This window comes from Cheilinus undulatus, linkage group 7, assembly GCF_018320785.1.
Source record: "Cheilinus undulatus linkage group 7, ASM1832078v1, whole genome shotgun sequence".
NCBI lineage: Eukaryota > Metazoa > Chordata > Actinopteri > Labriformes > Labridae > Cheilinus > Cheilinus undulatus.
The window spans coordinates 34,375,682-34,403,315 of NC_054871.1; the positions used below are offsets into that span (position 1 = coordinate 34,375,682).

Below are 27,634 nucleotides of genomic sequence, written 5' to 3' on the forward strand. Positions count from 1 at the left end.
CCATTATTATGTCAGTGTATAATTAAGAGGATCTGTTAATTTTTAAGAAAAAAACAAACAATTCTTAAGTCCAAAAGGTTGTTAATAACAAAAAATAAATTTTAATTAAAAAGTTTTAAATGTACTCGATCTAAAACGTGGAATTTTTGGGACTTTAAAGTCAAAAATCCAACCACTGTTTTCAGTTTTCTTATATATATATATAATTTATTTATTTATTATTATTATTATTTTTTTTTTTTGACTTTACACTTTTCTTAATTTAAGTTTTTAAATCTTGACCTGTTTGAGTTTCAATTGTCAAAGTTTAGGACTTTTAAACTTGGACGTTTCAACTTTTTTCTTGTAATTTTTTTACTTTTTAAACCCTGAAAGTTAGTTTGATTTCTTGAAAATATACAATTTTATAAGCTCTAATTTTTTGTGTGTGTGGGTGTGTGTGTGTGTGGGTGTGTGTGTGTGTGTGGGGGGGGGGGGTTTGTCCAAAAATGTTGATGTTTCCAACGAAATGAGCAGATCCCCTTTATTTTCTCATCTTCTGGGATGGTCTTAATTCCTTATGTTTGTAATTATGGTTTTAAATAGGGCTGCGTGATAGTATCGGCAGTATAACGTATCAGCCGATAATAGCTTAGAAAGTTTATTATTGTATCGGCCAATAATAAAATTTATGCTGATCTGTGTGGCTGATAATGTGACGTCATAATTAAGCACAAGCGATGACGCCAGATGTGCGCCAACAACAAACTCAACATGTCGGCTGGGTGTGAAGTTTGAGGTATGGAAACAAGACAGCAAAGTAGCTGTCTGCACGCTTGTAAAGTACACGTGATGCGAGGAAGACTCGACAACACACCTTTAACACCAGCAGTTTAATTTTGCATCTTAAAAACAGTCACCCTGATGATTACAAGGACTTTTTTTAAGATAAAGAATGACAAAACTCTGTGCCAGAGAAAACTAGTCAACAGCCTCTACTTAAGTCATTCAAGCTAAAAAAATACAGTAACCACCCAAAGGTAAGGAGCTGAACAGGAAAATCATTGAATTTATAGCTCTTGATTATCAGCCTTTTAGCGTGGTGGAATATACTGGCTAACGTGGCCTAATGACGCATTAAAAGCCCTGCTACGTTATACCTAGCAGGCGCTTATAGCCTTACCTGAACTGCAAAGCTATCACGTTACGTAGAGAAGCTCTACGTTAAAGCTAAACATATTAGTTTCACCACGGGTATATGGACATCAAGTGTCCGTCCTGTTAGCATGTTGAGCCTCACTGCCTCAGTGGATAGATGAGGATTTCACTCTTAAAAAGCCTGTCCTACACTCACAGGAGTGCTCACTCAGCAGCCGCTTTTAATAACCTGTTTCAGATATGGAAAACAGAGATAAAGAACGTGCATGACATGCAACGTGACAGTGCGTGAAACATGGCAAAAGCAATGACAGACTTCTGTGTGCTAAGTCTGTCGTGCAACATGCACACTCTGGCTGTACACAAAGGTGTCCTGTTTCCAGCATTGGAGATGTGGCTGTCACTGGGTTGTTAGATCTGTTTACAGCGAAATGCCCATTAAAGTTGGTGGCTTAGTTAGTTTGTGCTGTTTGAAGCAGAATCAGGAGAACTACTTCAGTTGCAGTTTTATTTCTGTTGTTCATCTTGAGTCTCAAAAATTTAAAATCACATTTAAGCTTTGAAATATAGCTAGATTTTTTTGCATTTAAGAATCTCTCTTTTTGTTGTTGTTTTTTAAAGCACTTTTTTCAGGAGTATGACAGGGAGTCATCCTGCAAACTGGCTGAGTAATAAGGAGAATCAATCTAAATTTATAAGCGATTTCTTTTTTGTACTGTGGAGCTCAGTGTCAGCAGGTTATTTTGCTGCTGTTTATTGCCCTCAAAGATGCAGATGACTTTGGCTGTACTGTTAAGAATACATGTAGTATGTAATGCACATGTAACCCAAAGACATTACTGTAAGTTTCACTCATTTTTACTATTTGAAATACTAAGAAATTTAAATTTTACATCCTAGAATATTAGGGTGCACATCCTAATACTATTTTACTTTTGCAACTGATGTTTTTTTTTTTTCATTATTATGGTGAAAATCAAGGTCAACAAAGTGACCATATACTGTATGGATCCTTGTGCGTTTTGGTAACCACAAAAAAAAAAAAAAAAGAAGAAAAAAAGAAAAAGAGAGTTACTGATGTCCTTAAAAAAACATGAATCCTTACATTTTTTCTTCCATGATAATGAGAAAATTGGTAAAAATGTTCTTGTTTTTGTGAGGAAATGTGGTGGAAAAACATATCAGTTCTGTCCTGTCTCTTTTACAGCCATTTATTTCGATCTGTCCAAGATTATCATAACATTTTCCAGGAGTGCCTGGCATCAGACATTCTTCAGACATCTATAAATGCATGTGCACTTAGAGGTCTCAGTCTGTGATCAGCAAATCAAGATGGTGCTGGTGAAAGCAGTCTTCATTAGCACCTTTTTCAGAAGTTTTAGAGTCTAAAATTATGAACTGCAAGGTTTGTGATCAATTTAGATTTTTACAACCAGGAAATAGCGGCTGCAACATATCTTATAAAATGGAGAATTTTAAGATAAAAATCTTTTAAAGTTCACCAGTTATTTAAATTGTATTTATTCTCCACCCAACTGACTGCAAGTTCAAATTATGTTATCATAATTTTATCTTGTATTTCCACATTTATTACCAGTTTTTATATTTTGAACAACAGAATTTGTAGTTGGGACCGGCCTTATAGATGGTGCATGCGTTTAAGTGTACATGTGTTAATGGATGTCTGATATCTGCAGCCAGATGCCTTTCACATTTTTCACTAAATAAAGATGTAGTTGAAAATTGTTGGTAATTTGGGTCACAATATGTCATTGAAGGGACTGGTGGGTCCTGGGGCTAGACCATGTAAAAACCACTGTTATAGAGTACTATTATCCTACATCAAAATAAGACATTTGTCTTGAAAATACTCTCAGTATGACTTGGTATGCTAGATGAGGTGGCCATATGTCTTAATATAGACAGCATTTTACACCCCTGAAAGGGGGTATGATTAAATATAGTTCCTCCATTTTTCTTGTTAAAAATTTCAGTGAATGCTAGAAATCCAAGCAAAACCTATCATGACATTTAGCACTACTATTAACCCTATAATGTATGAGTTTCATCAACTTTTCATGGTTAGTCATGACAATAGGACTGTTTGGGACCAAAAGAGATGTAGAACTGCATTTCGCGAGTTCTGATGGAAACAGGAAGTTTGAGACGCTCTGGGCCACTGCTGATTAGTTCGGATGGTGCGATATCTCTCAACTGATAATTACTGACTGTTTGAGAAAAATCATTCTAGTTCTACTGTATCACAGACAGTTGGGGGGAAGCTGCCAAGGAAGGCAAACAAAGTGACCCAATACGGTCTCTTACCCAACAAAGGGTTAATAGGAATCATGGCCTTTACATTTAATCCGTTGTTATCCCTGTGGCAGTCATTAAAGTCAGCTGGCCAGACAGGTCTGTGTTTGGAGCAGACAGTGGTCAGCATCTGGAGAAGTAGCCCTCCAGCTGCTCAAACACACCATACAGCTTTGCCTGACAATCAAACAGAAGAGAAGAGAGGATTTGAAGCTCTCTGGTAGGCCTGAACACAGTAACAGTATAACACAACTCTGAGAGTTTTTGATGTTGCAGTGCTTCCTCTGACTTATAGCAAGCATTCAGTAACAGCTGCCACCTTCAAAATAGGCAACCAGCTCATAAATCTGCGAACTCCAAGGTGTATGGAGAGAGTGACAGAGAGCCGTGCGAAGAGAGAGCGTTTGATGGAGAGCGGCGAGAAAAAAGGTGTGGAAAGGCAGAATAGGGGGTGCTAAGAAATACCAGAGGGAGGCAGGTTGGAAATAATAAGCGAACAGAGGAAGACGGAGACATACAGGCGTCACTTAAGCTGCAATAAGAGCGTCAAAAGAGGAGAAAGGAAAGAGTGACATTCAGGCCAAATTGACGTGAGGAAAAATGGACGGTAAAGTCATTCTACCTGTGCTCCCTACCCCTCCTTTATTCCATTCTCTCATTTAGCCCAGCAGGTGGGAAAATGGGCCACTTGGTTTGTGATTATTGCTTCTTGTTACCAAGGTGACTGGGTTTATATCTTTAAGGGCCACTGGCACTGCATCCCAGGGTGAAATGAGGACAAAAAAATGCACCAGCTTACTGCAAGATGGGGATGTAATGCCGAGGGCGCTCGGCCCAGAGTGTTAAATTTTACAATCCATTTTAAGGTTGGCGTTCAGTTTCAGCTGTGGCACACTTTACAGTTCAGCATTAGTCAATCTGAATCACGATTTTGCATTAAATCTTTTTGTGTCCACCAAACTGTCATTGATAAACTCATCAGTAAATGGCGCTGAGCCTCTGGGAGACATTTACAACTCTGCAGCGTCCAACTCCAACAAGATATGGAGACGATTAAGGTGCATTTACTGTTGTTTGCTTTTATGAAGTGCCAGCTCCTGTTAATAGGGAGCAGCTGTCCAGCAGACAGAGAGGGACAGCTCTGGAAAAAATGCTACCGGAGTAATGAAATCATGAAAAACAAAGAAGAAGGAGGTGTTTTTTTGGAAGAGAGAAGTGTCATTTTGCACTTTTTTTATAATAAAAAGATGACTGAACTATGAATTTAGTGTTGAAAAATTCTGCAAGATAAAAGTCAGCCTTTCATTCTCTTGAAAATCAGGCCTTCTTCTCGCCGACTGCAGCAGCTACTGTGCTGCACTTCGTAAAAAGTGACGTACGAGACTCAGTGTCACTAGTAGCATTTATTCTGTCATCAGGAGAGCTTTTTCTATCATTACACTCGACCACATGGGCACCAAGTGAAGCATTTTCACTGTAAAGATTTCCTCCTCCTCCTCTTAACCTCCTTTTCTATCATCATGTGTTGCTGATTATCCTGGTGCTGAAATGTGCCAGTGACTTTACATTGCAGATTAAGAACTACTGTGGTGGTCTATAAAATAACACACAAGTAATACCCACACAACTCTTATCACATGAGCTCACCACACCAAAGAGTCCTCCTGCTCTCACATCCTCAGGGAAATGTTATCAACATTGAAAACTCTGCACATGTGCTCCGGCCTCCTGCTTGTTTCATTTGTGATTACTAATAATGACAAAATGAAAAATAGATGCAACTCCAAACAAAATTTATCCTAAAACTGGCTGCCTTAGAGGGATTATTTTATTGGAAACTCCACATTTACAGTGATTTCATGTGAGGCCATTTGTCTTACACAGAAATAAGTAATATTGAGTCTAACTTACCTTGGCTCAGAGCCACTGAAGCCAGGAAAGACAGCAGGAGTGCCACCTTTTTAAATTCCAACATGGTCCCACACCTTCACTCACAGATGACTTTCTCTAAACAAAGTGACATAAATTTAAGGAAGAACTAAATGAAGACAGAAAAGTAGCCGCCCCTGTCTCTCAGGTGTGTGATGCTGCCGAGCCGCTCAGTTAAGTTGCTGAGTTGGAGGACAGGAACTGAGCCGTTTTTAAAAGAAGGGGCATTGGGAGTGCACACCAATCCAGCCCCTCTCTGCTCGCCATTGGCCAGTGAAATGTAACATCTGGGTCCCCCATATCATCTTCCAAAAAAAGGTAAGGGTATGGAGGGGGTAGAGAAGGAGAGAGAGAAACTCACAGAGGGGGAGGGAGAAAGTGTGGAAGTGTGTTTGGAGGCTGTTGCTGAAAATAAAAAAGGTGTTTCCCTGAATGTCTTCATGAGAGTTGTGTTTAAAGTTGTGACTGTTTTGCAGCTATGCTGCCATATTTCTTTGATTTGATATGCTCTCATGCTCTGGTAGAGATGTTTTTTTCCAAAGAGCAGGTGTGTCTGAACTGCAGTACTTTGGTATGCATTAAAAACCTATATATCTGGATCAATCTTTATCATAAGTCATAAAAGTTAACATAAAGAAATACCATATCTTATTTTGATATTCTTACAATGTTGTACGTACTCCCTCTCGTTTGTCTCTCTGTCTCACTGTTACTTTGCCATATAGCTACCAGACACAGGACAGTGCCAGATGCTGTTCTGCCTCTGGTTCGGCTTCTGGTTCAGTTTTGTAACTTTTTAAGAGTCACTGATTGCAGGGTGATGCTCTGCCAAAGAGTGGAAGTGGCGTCATATGGCACGCCATTCAGGAAAAAACTCAGACACAAGACGTGCTTATGAGGTGCAATGTACCACTGGCTTCTCAGCAATGTTTGGATTGTTGCAATCTTGAAAGAAACACTTGTGAAAAAAATCCTGGAAATTAAACATGTTATGCATGTTCGTGTCTTTAACTAATCCCTTCAGTTTAGAAATGAGGGAAGTGTTAAACAGCAACTTTAGAGAGAACTATTTTTAATCAAAACATTAAAGAATCTTTTGAAAACATGTTTCAATTTCCTACGTCTCTTACTAAATTCTTAACCTTGCAAAGCAGATTCTCCCGTTTCTGTGTTTCTCACTGGCGAATCCATCTTGCAAAGCTCCCATCTGAACCGTTTGGGCCCAGTTAGGAAGTGACAGGACCAATCAGCAGAGAGGGGCAGTACTTTCAGGTGCGGCGGAGTCGTGACATAAGCAAGCAGCAACAAGAGGCTGGTGCTATTATGGCAGAAGACATTAGTGTGGATGCTGCTAAAACGTCAGTTTTATCAGAACTTGACAACATTTCTTTGTTAAAAAGGAGAACAAAGAACAGCACTGAGTTGTCTTCTTTTCAAAAATGACAAAAGTCGTGTACTGTCATGTCTACAGTCATCAAAGTGTGTGTTATGCAGTTCTCTATTGATTTACTCCTCGGTAGCGGCTACGTCACTTGTTGCTCTGCTTGGTCCGTAAAGATGTGACAGAATTTTCATCCAATCACCGTCTGAGGATTTTTTCAAAGCCTGTGCCCTTTTTTTGTGTATGAGAGGTTTTCCAGATCGATGTGCGAAACAAATTCATCTGGCATGTCAGGTTACTAAATCCTTATTTTCGTCCATGAAGTATAGTATGCATTCACACAGCTCTAAAAGTAATGTCAGCTTGGCAGGCAAACTCTGCCATAGTGCATGAACAGCAGAGGATAAAACTTACGCCAAGGCCAGTTGGGAGAATAGAGAAAACATCCTCTCTGCCAAGAAAAGCTCATGTTGTAGTTCTTTTCTCCTGATTTAATAAAGAAATGTTGCACTATTCTGATAAAACTGCCGCTTTTCTACTGCTAGTCCCTTCAGCGGTAGTTGCTGTTGTCTATCTTTGCTTTTGGCGTGGCTCTATGCTGTTATTTACATAGACAAATTTGGTGAAGTTCTCATAAAACTGCTGCCAGGGCTACATACGAGCTAATCGCTCCATCAGCAGCTTTATCGACTCACATTAGCCCCCCTTTCTCTCTTAACTCATACTGAAGCAGGTCGGCAGAAGACTGAAAACATAATAAAAAGCGTTAAGTGTGGTTCTTTGCTCTTCAATTCATGAATAGATTGATGCAACCCAGATAAAACTGCCACTTAATCTGAGCTAACTGCTACACTAGCGGAAGCCGTTGCTATTGGCTTTCAGTACAACTAAACCCTGCCCATAGCTACTGCCTCATTCTCAAATGATGCTGATTTGTAGCACAAACTGTGTAGACTGGAGCTTTAAAGATGGATTTGCCTGATGACAGACTAGCAAATCCATCCTCTCCGTTAACAGAAAATGACTGCACTTTAAGCTACCAAAAACCTGGTCTACAGTTTAAAGTGCATGGCGAAGCATCATTTTCAGAGGCAGGATTAGACAAATGGACATTCTACTTAGATTGGGACGGACATGAGGACGGTTGTCTTCCCGAAGTCTAGTAATCCCTGATAATGGGACACCTTAAAGGGCATTAACCCACTTATACTGTGGTCACTTGCCAAAGAAAATAACTAATTAATAAAATCCCTAATTTATTATTTTACACATTTCGCAATAAAAATAGAAAGTTTTACAAAAGCAACAAGTCCTTTTTTCTAGCAAAACCTGAGGGCTTGACTAATAACTGGAAAAGTCATTACAATCCCATTCTTAGGGAATGTAAATTTAGTTCAGAACTCCAGTAAATAGAAAGTACACACAGCTAAAAACACTAAAAAATGACTAAGAGCAAAACATTGAACTACTTTGAAGTGGACTTCTGTGAACCCTAAACTAAATCCTATTGAAAATCTGTGGAAGGAGCTGAAACATGAAGTCTAGAGAAGGTGCCCTTCAAATCTGAGACAACTGGAGCAGTGAGGAGTGGGTCAAAATACCTATAGACAGGTGCAGAAGTCTTAATAAGAGTTACAAAAACCATGGTATAAACCCCCAAATTACTGTGCTCTATGCCATTGGTTCCCAACCTGGGGTCCGTGCCCCCCCAAAGATCTCAGGGGGGGCACGAGGCTTAGTCTGTTCTGAGACTGCCAAAATTAGATTTGCAAGTATCGACTAAAACCATGATAATGCAGCTATTGAGTTGTTATACAAAGGTCTTTTGATAAAAAAGCATGCATAGGCCTTTTTTGTCTTTTATCAGTGAAACAATTAAAATCAGTGTTGATTTTTGTAGGCAGTGTGTCACTTTTTCTCCTCTCTTGGGTCCTGGGGGGGGGCTCTGCTTTTCTTAGGTACATGTAGGGGGGCCGCCTGGGAAAAATGGTTGGGAAACACTGCTCTACGCAACATGGACAATGCGCTCTATGCCGGCAAAAAAAAAATTAGGCCCTAAAGCTCCTTTGAAGATCTTTTGTTTGTGTTGATTTTTGCACCCCTTTTACGTGTATTTTTCCTCTGACAAAAGTCAGAATAAAATCTTACCTTGCTGTCAGAGCATCACTTACTGGGAGGAATTAACTGAGGAAAATGTACAAAAGGCTTATTTACAGAGAGCTGTATAAAGCCTTGTCTGACACCTAATTTCTCATGTTTTCTTTGTCAGCGATATCAGTCTTAATGTCAGCTTGTTTCATAGCCAGCTAAAAACTCATTTGATTGGTTTTTACAGTTTTTCCAAAGCTTGGTTTGTGAACCAATTAAGCAGGTTCTGAATATTCCAGGGCCATATTAGATCTTATTAGTTCTGGCAGCAAGATATTTCTCTCAAAAGTTGTTTCAGGATTTTATTTTACTTGTCTCAGAATTTTGTTTTCTTTAACCCCCCAAAAAGACTATGAATAAAACATGTGTCTAATAGAACTTTTGTATCAATATTCCTCTACCATCATTTTTTGACTCTGCAGGTTCACTTCATTACTGCTGCTAAGCATGGAAGATTTAAATTCAGAACAGTAAAATGCTGCTTATTCATTACTGCATGTGTATGATCATATGATTTGAAACATTTAAAATAAGCAGTACTCTTAACTCTCTTTAAGTATGCTACAATAAGTCTTCTTGTGCGTCTTTTTGTCTTCTTTTTTTGTAGGACTTATTACCTCTGCTGAGGAGGTTATGTGATCAGCAGGGTTTGTTAGTTAGTTTGTTAGCAACATAACTCAAAAAGTTATGGATGGATTTTGAGGAAATTTTCAGGAAATGTCAAAAATGGCATAAGGAAGAACTGATTACATTTTGGGAGTGATCCAGATCACTGTCTGGATCCAGGAATTTTTTAAAGGATTTGTTACTATTGGGAGATAGGGCTAATGGCGTCTCCGGATGCTGTTCTAGTTTTAATTTGGGTTATAAGATTGAATCTTCACTTTTTAGTGCAGTACAGAAAGTTCTGCCATCATTTTGACCCTGAAAGTTCTGAGCAAATAACACAAGTCTCTTTCACATCATTAAATATGCTTATAATGATAATCTAATCCAGATTTTCTCACAGACACATTGCATTAACGACAAGTTTCCATCCTTTTCATTAATCCCTTTTTAACTTATCACAGTCATGTTTTGTAGCAATCACACCACAAATGCTTATGTGGTGTAGACTTGGTAACTTGTTTTGGTGGAACATCTGCACAAAGGGAGAAGAGGCCTGGCCTCAAATGACTAAATCTTTCCAATAAAAGGACAAAAAATGTTACAGGATGAGAACAATAGGGTTACAAAACCATTTGGAGTGTCAGGGTGTTTAGCTTATCGATCTGAAAGAAGTTGGAACCAAACGCAACAAAAGTGATTAAACTTTAATTATGTTCATACAGTGCCTATAGAAAGTTTTCACCCCCTTGGATGCTTTCTTTTTAATTGATTTTATAAACCAAATATGGTCAATATAATTTGGTGTTTTTACAAAAAAAAACTCTTCAGTGTCAAAGTGAAAACAGATTTCTACAAAGTAATGTCAATATGTAAAATAAGTGACTGCATAAATATTCACACCTTTATAAACCTTTAAAGTGACTGACCTAGTAGCCTCCAAATTTGTGAAATGGGGATCACCTGAGGGCAGTGAAAATGTCTTAAAAGACTGAAGTATAAACACACCTGTGTCTGGAAGGTCCAGTCATTGGTTAATCAGAATTCCTGGCTACCATTACACCATGAAGACAAAAGATCAATCCAAGCAACTTAGAGAAAAAGATAATGAAAAAGATAAGTCACAGGATGGACGCAAAAAAATTTCAAAGACACTGAACATCCCCCGGAGTCCAGTTTAATCCATGATCAAGAAATTGAAGGACTGTAGTTCATGCATACATCTGCCTAGATCAGCCAGTCCTCACTAAATGAGTGGCCGTGGAAGAAGGAGACCAGTGAGAGAGGCCACCAAGACACCTATGACAGTGACCACCTATGCAGAGACTCTGCATGCAGCTGTTGTCCGGGGTTCTTCACCAGTCAAAACTTTGTTGGAGAGTGGCAAAGAGAAAGCCACTGCTGAAGAAAACTTATTAAATCTTGACCAGAGTTTGACAAAAGGCATGTGGGAGACTCCATGGTCAAGTGGAAGAAAGTTCTTTGGTCTGATAAGTCCAAAATGGTGCTTTTTGGCCATCAGACAAGACGCTATGATTGACACCAAACACTGCACTTTACCAAAAACACACTATCCCCACTGTGAAGCAAAGAAGGGGCAGCATCATGCTCAGGGGATGCTTCTCAGCAGCCGGCCCTAGAAGACTTGTAAAGTTACAGAGTAATATGAATGCAGCAAAATATAGGAAAATTCTGGAGGAAAATTCTATTCAGTCTGTAAGAGAGCTACAGCTTGCAAGAAGATTCCTTTTCCATCCTGACAATGACCCAAAGCATACAGCGAAAGCGAGACAGAAATGGTTTAAAAAACAAAGTGAATGTTCTGGAGCGGCCAAGTCAAAGCCCAGACTTTAATCCAATATAGAATTTGTGGCTGGACTTGAAAAGAGCTCTTCACGCCCATGTGCAACCTGACAGAGCTTGAGCAGTTTTGCAAAGAAGAATGGAGTGAAATTGCAGTGTCCAGTTGTGCAAGCCTGGTTGAGACCTATCCACACAGACTCACTGCTGTGATTGCAGCAAAAGGTACATTTACTAAATACTGAAGGGCAGGAGGCCACCAATGACACGCATGCAGTCGTTCGTAAGACGTTCTTAAACAGATTATTTGCAATTCAGTAAATCAGAAGGTACAAACCTAGAGTTCAAACTGATCATTAAAAAGTTAAACATTTTTAGCTCATATTGAAACCATTTTATGAAAGTAAACAAGTCATTTATTAACTTTTTCACTTTTTTGTGTGTAGTTAAACTTTTGTTTTGAGTTTTCTTGTGTGTGAATGCTGCTTTATGAAAGTTTACTTCAGAGGAAATGCCTGAAAACTACTAAAACAGTAGACCTTAAGTGCCCTTGTCTCGTTTAAAATGAACATTAAGCACAATTTCAAGAAGTGATTTAAAAACTCAAACAGTCCCATCTGAAACATGGTAAAAAAGATTATTTAAATATTCTTTTGATTTAGAAAACGTGCATTGATTGTTTGGTTTTCAGCAAATATTTATCAGAATGAAAAAGAGCTGGAACTCTGTTTGTAACTTAGATAATGCTCTGTAAACCACTCAATTGCTTGTGTGTATTGTACAACATAAACACTAGATTAATCTCTCTGCCTCATTGTGCACATGATACTTCTCTGTGTAAGACTATCTCACACTGGGTAATACAGCAAGTACCACTGTCTGTTATGATTGTTCAATTCCCTGAGCCACCGACATCTCATCCCAAGCTTATTACTCAACAGCTTTTATGAGAAGCATGCAGGACAGAGTGGTGACAAGTCTTTGTTTCCTGACGGGGATTGGACAGGCATGAAAGACAAGGACTGCCAGGCGCTCCGACATATTTCTACAACCCTCGTCAGTTTGCCTCTGACAGATTTAATACCGCCGAGCGAAAAAACGGATCCACATTCCTTTTCACTGACTTTCTACACCCACTCACACATGTGCACACACATGGGGTATTAATGCATTAGCATTCAAGAGAAGCTCCTGTGCTTCATATAAATACGCATTACCTCATCCATAAACAGCACAGCAGTCTCACTTAGTCATTCTCAGTGAAGCCTGCAGCCCTGTGCACGATAATGAGAGGCTGTCCTCGACAGCTGATTATAGCTCCATCACACCTGTTTATGGCTTTCCCTGACAAAATCAAATCCAGTTGGGAACCAATAAACACAATTAACAGCCTGCAGTCATTTTAAAGTCAAAACATTAATTGTATGCTGTATGTATGCACTACAGCTAGGTGGCCTAATGAGCAGACGCTGTCATTTAGCAGATGTGTTGGCATGCAGAAGAGCAAAAGTGTCCTTGAAAAACACCTGAAAGCACTTTCACTTCCAGAGTAGATTTCATCCAACTTTGAAATCAAAAGTGAACATTTTTTTGCTTTTTTTATGTATAGGACAGCTGAAGAGAGACAGAAAATGTAAGGAGGAGATCAGTGAAGGGCCATGGCCATCAATGAACCTGTGGCCAATTTGTCAAGGAGTGTGGCATTAGTATTTGGGAGCCTGCTCTGAGCTAGACTGGTTCCTTTTAAAGCAAAAAAAATAAGAAAAATGTTTTAAATTTGTTTTACTAGAACTAATATTTATGTTGGTGTGTATTTGTCTTTAAAAAAGTTAATCAAATATTGAAAACATTAGCATAAATGTCACTAAATGAATGCATATGACTGATGCTAGCATCATGAAAATGCTATCTCAAACTAAATTTGAAAGAGTTGAGGCAGGTCTTTAACCTGGGGGTCAAGGGACTTATAGGGTTTGGCAGCAAGCCTAAATGGACACTGGAGGAGTTTTGGCTTTTTGCACTTTCACATTAGCTTAATTTTTTTGACACCAATAGCTGCCGCTTGGTATTCACCAAAAGGCAGAAGTTGGGGACTGAACCTTTCGCCAATGTGTTAACACAAACAATATCACATCATTTACATTGTATTAACTAGATTAACATCTGTTTTGGGCATTCAGATACCAAGTGGTAACCTTTAATGCTTTGTGTGGAAACATCTCAATGTGTTTTGTTCATGCCCAATATCTCAGACTGCATACAGAGGTGATCTGAGATGTCGTTATCCAGAGTGGATTGGTGGCTGTTCAGGGATCCTACTGACCTTCCACGAGCCTATGCGGAAAGCGTCAAGCAGAAAAAGCAAACATTCCTGCCTTTCCTGTGCCTGTAAGGAAAGCCTGAGGCAAGGAGAGAAGCAGCAAAAAACCCAGAGCAGACCAGGCATCAATCACAACAAAATGACACTGATTAAGTCAGAAACAGATTACGGAGGAGCTGGGGTGGAGGAGGGTTGCAAAAGACGTTTGCAGAGGGATAGCAAAGATTAGCCATGCTAGAGCAGTTTAGGCAGCATGTGTGTGATTACCCAGTTGCAAAGAGCAAATTATCTGGCTGTCAGCTGATGAGGGCTTGAGTGAAAGAAGCTGATGCCAGTTATATGGCAAGGTGTTGACTCTGTGGCCTGCCTGAACTGACGTTATACGCCTGATTTTTATTTAAGTTAGTCCAGCCTTTCTCAGGGTAATAGGAATTGCAGCTCTGTCTAGATTATTGTCTCGCCTTAGTTGTAATAAAAGCTAGCCTTTCAGCTCCCAAATGCTCTTCGTTTAGCTCTGATTGGTATTTTTTTATATTTCTAAAACAATGGCAAAAGGAGCCAGTGTCCATGGGTCACACAAGGAGCCAGCTCTTAGAAGCAGCTTGTCTCTGAATGACACTTTATTACATCCTTGTAACTTTTTGTCTCAAATTGAGTTGTCATTTTAGTCTTACCAGTTTCTCAAAAGATTTATTATCCAAATAGTATATTGGCCTCTTTTATCCTTTTAAAGCATGTTATGACAAAATGAGGGAGAAAAGCTGTTAAAGACGCATAGCTAACCTTTTAGCTCATGTTAAATCCCCCACCTTTCAATCTCATCCCTAGGAGTTTCACCGCACACAGCATTTGTGATACTAAACCACAGAAAATCTGTAGAGTGCAGTTAAAAAGTATTTTCCCCCTTCCTGATATCTTGTTTTGTTGCATGTTTGTCACACTTTTATTATTAGGCAAAGATTACACAAAGATAACACAAATCAAAATGCAGTTTTTAAATGATGTTTTCATTTGTTAAATAAAAAAAAATACCATCCAAACCTTCTTGGCACTATGCATCCCATTTCACCTGCTGTAAAACAAACAGCATTCTGTAAAAAGAAAATCATACCACCAGTCAAATATGATGGTGGTAGTGTAACGTAATGGGCTGATTCACTGTTTCAGGACCTGGACTAGTTGTCTGAACTGACAAATCCTGCTCTCTACCAAAAAATCCTGAAGGAGAATCTCCGGCATTTAGTTCATGACCTCAAGCTCAAGAACACTTTGGTTATGCAGCAGGACAGGGTTGCGAAACACACCAACATGTCCACCTCTGAAAGCTGTGATAAAGCAAAATGATGCTTTTGGAGAGGCTGAGATAAAGTCAGCCGATTGAGATGTTGTGGCATGACCTTAAACAGACTGTTCATGCTCAAAATCCTCCAAAATGGCTGAATGAAAACAATTCTGCAAAGAACAGTGGGCCAAAATCCCTCCACAGTAATGTGAAAGACTCATGGCCTGTTAAATGGCAATGGAATATATGTATCCATGTATGATTATTAAAAAGAACCTCTTTCTTTGTGTAGACGTGTTTCCTTTGAGTTTGCACAACTACATTTTCTGTCCTTGTAGGAGCAGGGACAGAAGTTGGAGCCATTAACCTCAATTACTTACCGCAAAACGGTTCTATGACCCATCTGTTAGCCAGCAGGTCGCTATTAACAAATCCAGGAGAGAAAACAGCAACTTAAGCATTCAGTAGAACTTGTGTTTTCTGTCTTTGGTTCCCTACATGTTGGTTTTACTAACCCTTGAAGAATTTTTAACCCTTAAATTCTGCACTATGTTCACCAGCATTCTGTGAAATGTGCATGTAGTTAACAGTGGGGATTTCTGATGCTTTTTGCCGAGTCATCTGATTATTGGGACAACAAATATTCTTGATGAGAGTAGAGCTGTGGGCTAAAATAAATAAATAGATGGATGAATAAATAAAACAAAACCATACAATGCCCATATTATACAAGCCTAATTTAAATTGATAGTTGGTATTTTTTTTTTGTCGGTTTGCCACCGCAAGCAACCGTTTCCTGGCTACATGTTGTCATTAATGCAATCATTTAATCAGTGCTGTGCAAGGCCACAGGAAACAAAAGACAAGAAGCCAAACCACCCCTTTTAAATTTGCATCTTTATTTGACAACTAGGACTGTGTGGGTCTTTTGTAACAGCTGATGTAGAATCTGAAACAAAGGTAATGCAGAAGAGCAGACTGACAAAACAAACCAAAAACATAGAAAACCAAACATTGCCAGCCTGCATCCATTAATCTCAGCAGCACAGTTTGTAGAAAGTTTAACAGAAGAACTCAAAGACATCAAAACATTAACATTCAAAAAGGTTTGAAAGAAAAGGTCAAAGATACTCCAGTGGCTGACTTTTGAGTAAATCCATCATTCTTTGCTGACTGTGGAAAAAAGAAAGTGGTTTGTCTTTTGCAAAGCAATCAGACAACAGAGAAATGCTACAGTTTTTACAAGTAGACTGACACAAAATATCTTCATGCCATTTCCCCCATTAGACATGACAGAAACCACAGTTTCTAAATAGTATCCTTCTACTGTAGCTCAACAGCACTTTTGGCTAATATGTAGCTTGATCTACATAACTGAGATGTTGACATAAATTCACATTTACAATCTATAAAATACAAAAAACAACAGAATAGATTTACGTACAGTTTTGGAAATTAGAAGTGGCCATGGTGGCTCTTTTGTTTCCCATGTGTTACAGTTCTATGAGACAGTCTGTGCCAGGGTAGTCTGGGAGGTTTAGCTCGTATTTTTTCTGGATGTCATAGGGCAGGAAGCGTCCAGCCAAGAAATGCTTCCCTGAGAAACTCATGGCACACTTTTTTGGAGCTGTAAGTGAGATGAGAACTTCAGGGTTAATCCCATCCTGACTTGGTTCTTCTACATCCCAACCTGAGAAAGGAGAGAAGGAAAAAAGAGGCATTTAAGGAGAGGAGGATTGTGATATTTCTCTGCCTGTTGGAGTCAAACTCAGCAGGTAGTGTATTTGGGGTATGATGAGCTCACACTGAGCTGCCTGTAGAATAAGATTTATCCTCCACGTGTGCCTCCAGACTTGGAAAACTCCTGCCTGGAAGCCAGGGCTCCTAGGGAGCTGCCTGGAGGCCCATTTATCATGTTGTGCTTTTGAGCCTCCACCCTGGTATCTACACTTTTTACGAACACTTACCTGAGGGCACATCCACACTAGCAATGGGGGTCTTGACTTGCTTCAGGGTGACCAGGATACCGGAGTAGGGCTCTTTAATGTTGGCACAGTCTGTCTCTGGGCCCAGCATGGCATCGATCACTAGGTTGTAGGCATCGTTTATGAGCTGCACCTGAACAGAACAGACCTCAGCATGAATAAATGAGGAGCTCATTACCTGAAGACAATAAATGGTCACAGTGGCCACCTTGAAAGAGTTCTACCATGGTTTGTTTGGTCAATTTGAAGGAGTTACAAGAAAGAGAGCAGCACTGAAAAGGAAATCAAACAGTCATAAAATGGATAAAGACATTCATCATATTCAAATGCTTTCCAAAAGAAGAATATTTCTTTTTTATCTAATACTAAGATATAGTTTCACATTGTAGGAAATACACTAAATCCTTCTGTGAGTAAACCAACCAAGATCTTGTCTGTACCATGGTATGTGATCAGATATGATACAATACAATACAGTTGGGTACCAAACATGCCATACAGTGCCACATGATTCAATACAATATGATACAATTCAAAGCGATGCAATAAAAATGATAAGATGTGTTAGCAACAGTATGACACAACACAATACGATTTGATACAAAACGACACAACACTACATGACACTATATGATACGACATGATAACACATCCTATAGTACAATATGGTATGGTACAGTAGTAACCTTTCTATACTGAACCATGAGATGTAATTGGGTATGATACAATACAATACAGTTGGGTGCCAAACCGTAGTATTCTAAACCGTGCTATATGATAGAATAGGATACCATACAATATGACAAGACACAATATGATACAATATGATTTGATACATAAGTCACTATATTATACTTTACAATGGGATGTGATCTGGTAGGATAAAATACAATTAGAGTAGGGTACCATACAATATCATACCAAACCAAACCATACCATACCAAACCATACCAAACCATACCATACCAAACCATACCAATCCAAACCACACCATTCCAAACCAAACCAAATCATACTAAACTATACCATACCATACCAAACCAAACAAAACCATACCATACCATGCTTATATAATACGATGCGATTCACTTGGATTTGACATGATACAACACGATAAATGTTGGGTTTATACATGTTTTTTATTTGTAAATAATTGTAATGATTTTTTTTTTTCCATTAACTTCCGAGACCATTTGGTTGTCAAATGGTGCGGCAAGGCACACTTGTGGGCCTTGAGGCAAGTCTTGGTTTGACGAGGTATTTTGTACTACACTGTTACTATAAATATGCAGCATCTAAAGATATTATAACATGTTAATCAGGCTATTTTGGATGTTTATGAATATAGTGTGCCTTGACATTTTGGCATGATCTTAGGTGTGCCTTGGACACAAAAAGTCTGAAAACATTTGTCCTAAACCACTGGAGACTGTAGGTTATTGGTCTGGGTCACAAAATAGTCCTGAGCATAACCTCAATAAGAAAATGTATTTTCTCTGCCTTTGGATGCTTTCCTTTTTTATTACTTTGCTTTACGTGAGGGGTTTTATTTGTTTTTCCACTGAACTCTCAGAAAAGAGAGCTAATATCAAAATAAAAAATGACTGTTTCAGAGTAGTTGTGAATTAATGGATTTTAATTGAAGCTTTGCTAAATGTCTTGTATAATGTGATATGTAGAAAAGTTCTGCTGACCTCTGTGGGGAGATAGGAGAGGAAGGGGATGTCCATCTTCTCACACTGAACTGTAAAGTCCTGGTGTAGACTTTGAGAGGAGCGTTGAGGGTGGTAGATGGTGGGCTCATATTCCTGTGAGAGATGAGGAACAGAGAAAAACAACAGAGAAGGGTTAGGGGGCTTAAGGTCAAGATGAGGCAACAGAAGAAACAGTAAAGAGGGGTGGGTGGGTTACAAAAGCAGAGAAAAGGAAAAAATGTTGCATAACATCGACTCTATAGGCAATAATACCAGTGAGCCCTGATAATTGAATGTATGATGTGTGAATCTACCTTTGACCTTCAGTTTGACAAGTGAAAAATATTTGATGAGTGATTGGAGGTTGTGATTTTCTACTGTCTGCTCCCTGAAAGAATACTACCCTCATAAAATGGAAGTGGAGTAGAAATCCAGACAGTCTGAGAGGTTTGTGATATTCAGGAGAAGGTACGTGTGATCTGAGACCTTTATACAATTCCAGAGATAAATCTTAAAACCCATGAGCTGCTGTCAGCAGCATTTATGTATTTGTAAATTGGGACATTTGGTGAGTTCAGTATGGACCATTATGTCAGTAGTTACTTTTAAATACCAGTTCACCAAAGTTTCCCATTTTTTACACATCTCTAATGGCATGGTGTTGTTCATTGTTTCTGAAATTCAAGTACAGTAGAGAAGGAGAGAGTGACAATTCCCCTGCACATTCCCAAATCAAACACAATGTTCATTGTTTGGGACTAACCTCAATTAAAAAATATGTTCAATTATAATTTTGACACATAAACATCTTGCCAGGCCATTCAGTTTGTATTTAAGGTTGAAAGTGTTGATTGGTCGCTCCATCATTTCACTACAAAATGAAATATCTGTAGAGTATTTGGAATGGATTCCATCAATAATCCTGATCCTCAGAGGATGCCCACTTGTGACGTTAATAATCTCGTTATTTTTTCCTCTTACAAAACCATGGGGCTCAGATTTGCTGATCCTGTTTCACACCTTCTTCTGTAACCCTCAGGAGGGATTTTTATAACTGGGGATGATCAATAAAGTATTTCTGATTCTGATCTTCAGACTCTTCCTGAGGTCAGCTTTTATATATCAAACTATTGGTTGTTAAAAGAAACTCATTACATTCCTATCAACCAAAGATGAGCATTTTGGTTTGTGCTAATACAACAGTGTTATAACGCTAATATTCTTTACTTGCATGAAATGAGAATGAAAGGCATTTTCATTATAAGCATGTTAGCATGTAGACATTAGATGTTGGCTAACCTTTCAATTGACTGATAAAGATATGGATATTTGGGGCCTGAATCAAAAAAAGACTGTGCAGCTTTTGCTCTTGCTGGACTAAAAAAGACAGTTGAATTCACAAAACAAACCGAAGAATGAAAAGCATCTCTTATTGACTCTGCACACATTCGAATAAGCTATGATGATTTAATTTTGGGGGAAATTGGCCCTTTAATGCAAATCAGAGTCCTTGCAAAAATGTCACCAACAAAATTTCCAGTGATCTCACCAAAAAAGCCAGTAAATATTACTTTTTCTTTATTTTTAATTATATAAGGATCAAAATTAGTGTGAGGTTGTTGGAGGCTCAACACTTCATCCACATGTGTGGAGATGTTTTGAAGCCACTATGAATGACAAAGATGCCAGTGTTGTTTTTTCTTCTAATTGTCCGTGCTGGCTCCATTCATGGAGGCAGGTTTGTTTAGAGTGAAACTTCAGCCTCACATTTTTCCCCTCATCTCACCTCATGCCCAATCATGTAAACAAAATTGTGCTCCTTCAGCATGACAGTGCCATTCTGCACGGAGAAAAAGTTCAAATAGTTTCTGTACATTCAAAAGAAGAGCAAACCACATGGAGCAAGTCACTTCCAGAGCAGTTGGTCAGTGCTCAGTTCTTTTGCTGCTGGATCGGTCTACTGCCTTTGACAAAGTAAACCACCAAATCCTCCTCTCCACTCTCTGAACTGGTGTCTCAGCGTCTTCCCTCCAGTGGGTCAACCCCTGAGTGTCATGGATAGGAGTGTCCAACTAACATGGCTTCACGGGGGTGCCTCAAGGGTCAGTACTTGGTCCCCTTCCTTTTCTCGATATACACCACCTCACTTGGTGCAATCATCTTCTCCCATGGCTTCTCTTATCACTGCTATGCAGACGACACACAGCTTATCCTATCCTATCCTTTCCACCAGATGACACAACTGTTTCAGCTTGTATCTCATCCTGCCTTGCTGATATTTCTAAACAGATGAAGGAATGCAACCTTCAGCTCAACCTGTCCAAGATCAGTATCAAGCCTGGATCAAATAAACTCGTGCCCACTAGGTCTGCCTGGAATCTGAATTTCAAGACTGATGATGAGCTGACCCTCAAAGTTCATGTGGCCTCGATTGCTGAGTTTGTCGATTTACCCTCTTTAATATCAAGAGGATCAGACCCTACCTGACAGAGCATTAACACAGCTCCTGGTACAGGCTCTTGTAACGTCGTAATAATACACTGCAACTGAATACTGGAAGGCCTCCCTGCATGCACATTAAAACCTCTGCAGATGATCCAGAACACAGCAGCACGTCACCCAAGACAGCACATGTCATTCCTCTGTTCATCTCTTCTACAGTTGCAGCTTGCATCACATTTTGGACATGTTTGCCGCTGTATATTATCAGTGGTATATGCTGTCTAGGAGATTTTTTTTTTTGGAGCTATTACTGACTCGATCTGATCTTACTAAATCAGACACAGAGTCTTGTTGTTCTAGACATTTCCACAAAAAATTGACCTTTAGTCTTAATTTTTGGCTTTCATATCGGATTTTAAGTAGACTGCATTGTGATTTATCTTTCTGTCTGCCTTATATGAGTGAACAGTTATTTTGCATATGACTACTCACTAACCTACATAAATTATCTGTTAGGACCAACAGACTGCTTCCTTCTTGGACATCCTAAACTTATCATTATGTCACACACACCTATGAGAAGATCTCATCACCTTCATTACCTCCACAAAGCAGAAACAGGACCACTCCAATAAATACACTGCCTTGTGTGTGTTTGTGTGTCCATTGGGTGTCCAGCCAGTGACCCCTGGATGTCCTTGCCCTCATTAATTAGTAACACTATTGAACAATGTGAAACCGGGTAGGAGCTCATAAGACCAGCAATGTCACAGAGCATAAAAATAAATAAGCTGGGAAGGAAAAATAAGCAAAGGGAAAAAGCTAGGTCAGTGTATGGTCACATCTTCCAATGTTACACTTCCTCCCTCAGAGGGATGAGTGAGTTTTGTAGCATTTGTTTAATTCAACGCCAATTAAAGTGAAGGGGAGAGTCCTGCAGCAAAAAGTGCTGAAACATTTCAAACTTTGGTGATGCTCTTTTTTGCTACCTCTCTTTTCTGTACATGCATATCATGAATGTCAATTTAATCAGAAATGTGAACTTCATGCTGTGATTTCCTGTTGAGCATGAAGTGGTGAGCCAAACATAACATCATGTCCAACAACACAGTGGAACTAATGCACAAAGGTCCTGCTTTTTATTCTCATCCAACATTAAATTTGATCAAGGAAGATGTCTGTCTTCTGGAATGAAGCGTTGTGTTTTTCAGCATGACCTAACCGCGGAAACAATCAGAGATGCATGACAGGATCAGACACAACCTCTGAATGTGGACATCTTGGAGTGATGTGAGGAGCAACCTGGCCTGATCTTTCATGTCTATGCTCGGTCTAATCACATCCACAGCTCTGCATCAGGGACCGAAGGCTGTGCATGTGTGTTTATGTGTGTGGCTCACGTGTATGCTTGCATGTCTTCCTGCTGACAGGGATCACATCGCACCATGAAAAACATACACTCTTACACCAGGAGAGTGATTCACAGTCCAAAGTAAGTACTCAAGTTTCTGGAGTTAGAGCAAACCCAGATGAGTGCTGTCCCAATTGGCCAAAGGTAGAGTGCAGTCACTTTGAAAATATTGATAGTAAAATTTTATGTACACAGAAAATTGTAGGATGGTCAATTATGTTGTAAATTGTCAGGAAAATATGAGCAAATGGTAAAAGTATCAGAAAGAAAATACGATTGCAGATCCATATAAAAGGAAGGAAAGGTGCATAATCGTTTATTTTGTCTCTATGTGAATGCTTATTATGTATGCCTGGAATGTGATGATGTATTGTGTTTTTTTATGGGTATAAAAATATGTGCCAAGTTTCAAAGGGGTATAATTACACTAAACCAGTCTTTTTCTTATATTTTTGGTAATGGTTTTTTAACCATCTAGTTTCTAAAGAGGGGGGTTTGAGGCCTAACAGTGGTCATTATACTGGACATGCTGACTCAGCCTCATTTGATCATTCTAGCTACAGGTAAAGAAGTAAAGTTGGTCAAGCCTCAAGCATCCTGGAAAAATAGCCCTGCCAGTCAGTCAAACCAATCATGCCCCTATTTATTTTAATGCATCCAGGACTATTAGATATCAGCAAAACTGAATGAGTTATTACTGAAAAAATATAACTCCCTGTAAAGTTTCTACCAAGATGAAAAAAATCAGTTCAAACCAGAACTATTTTAACCAGGCTATGAAAATGTCAACTAGTGCTGGATAAATGAGCCTTTAAATATGTGTGCTAATGGGATTTATGGCATTTTTGGAACCAGCCTCAAGTGGACACTTGGGGAACTGCAGTGAATTTTAATTCCAAAATGACTCATTTTTTCAGCACTGCAGATCACCACAAGAGAAATAATATATGCGTAAAAAAAGATGTTTGCCAAGTTACAAGAACAGTGATCATAAAGCCATGTTGATCATTGAAGCATGTTAATTACTTATCCCAGACATGGAAGTGCCTGATGACACTCATATCATTCTCCATGTTTTCAATACTGTATAGTGAGCTGTCTATAATGGACTATAGTGCATTCATCATCAAGGTTTTACAAGGAAAAAAATTCAGACCCTTATTCTGCCATTTAAACAATGCTACTGAGGTTGCACTATTGAAACATAGAGGACCAACAGCCACGGATCACAAATAAGTATTCAGACCCTCAACAAAATCACTTGAAATTAAGCTCCAGTGCCTCCCATTTCTTCTGGCCATTCCTGGTGTGCTCCAACACTTTGATTGGAGTCCACCTGTGGTAAATTAAATTGATTGAATATTATTTGGAAAGACACTCACCTCGCTATTGAAGGCCTCACAGCTGACAGTGGATATCAGAGCAAAAAACAAGCCATGAGGTTAAAGGATTGTTGCAAGGCACAGAACTGAGGAAGACTACTAAAAACTTTCTGCTGCACTGAAGGTTCCCAAGACCACAGCGGCCTTCATAATTCTCATCTGGAAGAAGTTTGGCATGACTAGGACTCTTCTAAGAGATGGTCACCTAGCCAAACTGAGCGATCTGGGGTGAAGAGCCTTAGTAAGAGTGGTGAACAAGAACCTGATGTCAGTCTGACTGAGCTCCAGAGATCCTGTGTGGAGATGGGACTAAGTTCCAGAAAGATAACCATTACTGTGACTTACTAGCGTGACTAGATGGAAGCCTCTACTCAGCGCAAAACTCATGAAAGCCTGCTTGGGCTTTGTATAAAAGCACCTGAAGGGCTCTCAGACTGTGAGAAACAAGATTCTCTGGTTGGATGAAACCAACATTTAACATTTTTGCCTCAATTCTACATGCTGTGTCTGGAGGGAACCAGGCACTGCTCATCCCCTGACCAATATCCTCCCATGGTCACCAGTGAAGCATGGTGGTAGCAGCATCATGCTGTGGGGGTGTTTTTCAGCCGCAGGGACTGGGAGACTGGGTTAAGGGAAATCTGAATGGAACAAAGATATCCTAAATGAAAAGCTGTTTTGCAGCGACCAGGATCTCGGACTGGGCCAACAGCTTATCTTCCTACATGACAATGACCCGAAGCATGCCGTTAAGACAACACAGGAGTGGCTTAGGGCCACTCTGGGGATATCCTAGAGTGGCCCAGCCAGAGCTCTGACATGAACCCTATCAAACATTTATGGAGAGACCTGAAAATGGCTGTCGGGCCTGTGCAAAAGAGCTTAACATTTGTCAAGCATGACTCTGGCTGCCCCTGCCCCCAGTCCAGCCCTAGGTTGTGGCACATTGGGCCCCCTGATGAATCCTTAGCACCCTTAGTGCCTAAAAGTCATGTACATGACTGTATATCATTGGAAATTTTCTATTGGTTGAGAAGAAAAACACAAAACTCTAACACAACCTGTCACTGAGTTATAACTTAACAAAATGTGCAATATAGAGGACAAGGGAAAAGAGGAAAAACTTCATAGAGAGGCTTTGGACTCTGGAGTCCCTTTAAACATGTTTTTAATCAGAAATATCAATGCTTTGTAAATCTAGCATGTCGGACACATCTGTTAAAGTCTAAAGATGCTCTCTATTTTAAACAGAAGATCCCCAAAACACACGTCCAATATTTCTTTTCCAATAAAGTCAGAGAGTGCAGGCAAAACCGCAGCACTGAGCATTGAAATGAAGTCTGTCAGCTCGAGTCATGATCTGCAATGTGATGGAGAGGATGGATCCAGCCTCTAAAAACAATTAGTTTTGAGATGTCAGTCAATGTGCAGCCTGCGGGGGCAGACATCATGGTCATGACATCATATCAAAGACGCAGACAGTTTTAACGAGAGTAACAATACAGTGATATCATGGCTGTCTGAGTGCCCTTGCAGGGAGGGTAATGGGATAACTGCTTGGAGCCTTTTACAGGAGCTGAAATGAAATTCTGTAAAGTGAAGAGAGCCAAGGGGATTCACTTTTAGGCCTTGAGGTGAGTTTAAGTTTGCAGGACTGTTTTCCTGCAGTGATATCATCTGAATGACTCATAAGACTGTTTATGACTGCTAATGTGTCGTGTTGTAGAAACTAAGGGATAAAGCTGTTTCTTTAGACATGTACTTACAAACATGCGCAGGTGTCGGGCACACACCAGCCCAATAGAGCCATTCTGATTTGGACCACAGATCACCAGCACCGTTGGCTGCTTCTTTGCTAGTGAGCTGAGAGGATAGGCCTGGTGTGGAGAGAGAAGAAAAGCAAAGGCAGTTAGAGATATGAGCTGCTGATTGGCTGAAAAGGAAAATATAAGACATTAGGATTAAAGAGATGTACAAAGGAGAAAATAGAAGAGGTTATTGATGGAAAACAATAGCAAGAGGAAAGAAAGAGAAAGATGAATGGTTATTAGTGCTTGTTTATATCCTGCAGACTTAGGCCTCTTATTTAGAGCAGGTCACTTGATCTATGCTTCTGCATGCCAGACATGCCAGACAAGGGTGGAAATGGCACCAGCTTATTGTGTCTTCCGTCTACGAGAAAAGACCCCAGCAACAGTGGAAACAATGCCACTGTCCTTGCCTTGGTAGGCTCCTGTATATGTAACACACTTCTGTCTGCAGAGAGCTGCTGGCATCAGCCTGGTTTACTGGCACCACATTAGCTTGTAAATCAACCTGCACCTTCTTAAATGGGACAGGTATGTGCCTGTGGAACTGTCAGCCCAGAGTGCCTAATCTTCCATCTCTGACACTTTAACAGTAGCGCTGTGTGACTGTGTGTAGGTGTGTGTGTGAATTCTTGGTTATGATGTTTAATGAAAGCCCCGGAGGTGTCTGCCTCCGTTTTCCACAGATTTCTTAAAGTAAAGACCCTGGAAGACACATTAAGGATTAAGCAGATGCTTTTAGGGAATTCTCCTTGGATTCTGAAATACTACATTATAGCATAAAGAGCCTCTTTCATTGTAAAGGTCAGACAGAATAAAGGCCACATTACATTGTTTTATAACTTAAAGAAAAAGTTAAACCGAGGGAAAGTTCCTGTAGACTATTAAGAATTAGAGGTCAATAACAGAGTGCAAATGTTAAACCTAGTTTATAACTGCCATGAATACTCTGACTGCAAGCCAATTTACAGTGTAGTATTTTGCATTATGAAGTACATTAAAACTTCAGTAGGCTAAGGAGTTTTTGCATGGCAATAAAAGAGAAAGAAATCAATGCTGATGTCTTAATATGACCTAGAAAAGGTAACAAGACCAGCACAGACATGACTGATTATTTCTATTTATAGCATGCTTAAATACTTTATTTTTATTAGCCAGTCGTGCATAGCAACAGTTTGTTGTTCTTGCATTAAACATTGTTGTTCAGACAAACACACACAAATTATGTTAACTCTCTGAGCCTTTTTTGTTTCACTTGGACTTCTTGTCTTAAAAAGCTTGTAAAACATCAACCCTGTGGTGCACTGTCAAGCTCTAAGGCCCCGTTCACACGGACACGAAAACGCTATACTGCTGTTTCGTTTTGGAAAAGTTACGGGATCGTTTCAGGAAATATCTGCGTAAACACGGAACCACTGAAATGACTGAAAACGCTGTAGTACATATGCCAAGCCTATATGTGGCGCTGTAACGCTCTCGTGGAAATGCACCAGAGTAGATGAAGAATATCACAGAAAACTAACACAAACTTCCATTTAGTTTCCCTTCTGGTTGTTCTCCGCGTTGGATTTAAGAACATATGGTGTATGCATTTCACGGTGGTGGTAAAGGAGCATTCGATTTTTCTATGAAAGCCACAACAAGCTCTGTAGCTTCTGCAGCACGAACACAACCATTTAGTCCACTATTATTGTTTTGGCCTAACCTGCGCAAGCGCCTTAAGGGCGCTACGCTGTGTGTGACGTAATCGTTTTGAGAAAGATGCGGATAACAGTCCACATGTAGAAGAAACGGTATTCGTTTATGGATTTATGCACTCTGGGACCTGGTTTCAAAAAGTATCGTTTACAGTCACCCGAAACGCCGTTTCCGTATGGATGAAACGCCGATCCGACAAAAAACTTTTACGTATACACCTGAAACCATACACCGTTTCCGTGTGAACAGTGCCTAGTAAAAATACTTTTTTCAGGACAACGTGGGCTTTAAAAATATG

At 39.6% G+C, this 27,634-nt stretch overlaps 2 protein-coding genes across 2 annotated transcripts in view; both read right to left on the minus strand.

The window, feature by feature from the left end:
• Positions 1–5,532, minus strand: part of cilp2 (cartilage intermediate layer protein 2) — a 39,887-nt gene extending 34,355 nt beyond the window's left edge. The window contains exon 1 of the mRNA XM_041790702.1: positions 5,362–5,532. Within this exon, the coding sequence (XP_041646636.1) occupies positions 5,362–5,425 (64 nt within the window). The 5' untranslated portion in view covers positions 5,426–5,532. The remainder of the gene's footprint in view (positions 1–5,361) is intronic.
• Positions 5,533–15,795: 10,263 nt separating this feature from the next.
• Positions 15,796–27,634, minus strand: part of yjefn3 (YjeF N-terminal domain containing 3) — an 87,355-nt gene continuing 75,516 nt past the window's right edge. The window contains exons 3-6 of the mRNA XM_041792033.1: positions 25,597–25,707; positions 18,596–18,709; positions 16,884–17,034; positions 15,796–16,606 (exon numbers count right to left, since the gene is read on the minus strand). Coding sequence (XP_041647967.1) covers positions 16,410–16,606; positions 16,884–17,034; positions 18,596–18,709; positions 25,597–25,707 — 573 coding nt within the window. The 3' untranslated portion in view covers positions 15,796–16,409. The remainder of the gene's footprint in view (positions 16,607–16,883; positions 17,035–18,595; positions 18,710–25,596; positions 25,708–27,634) is intronic.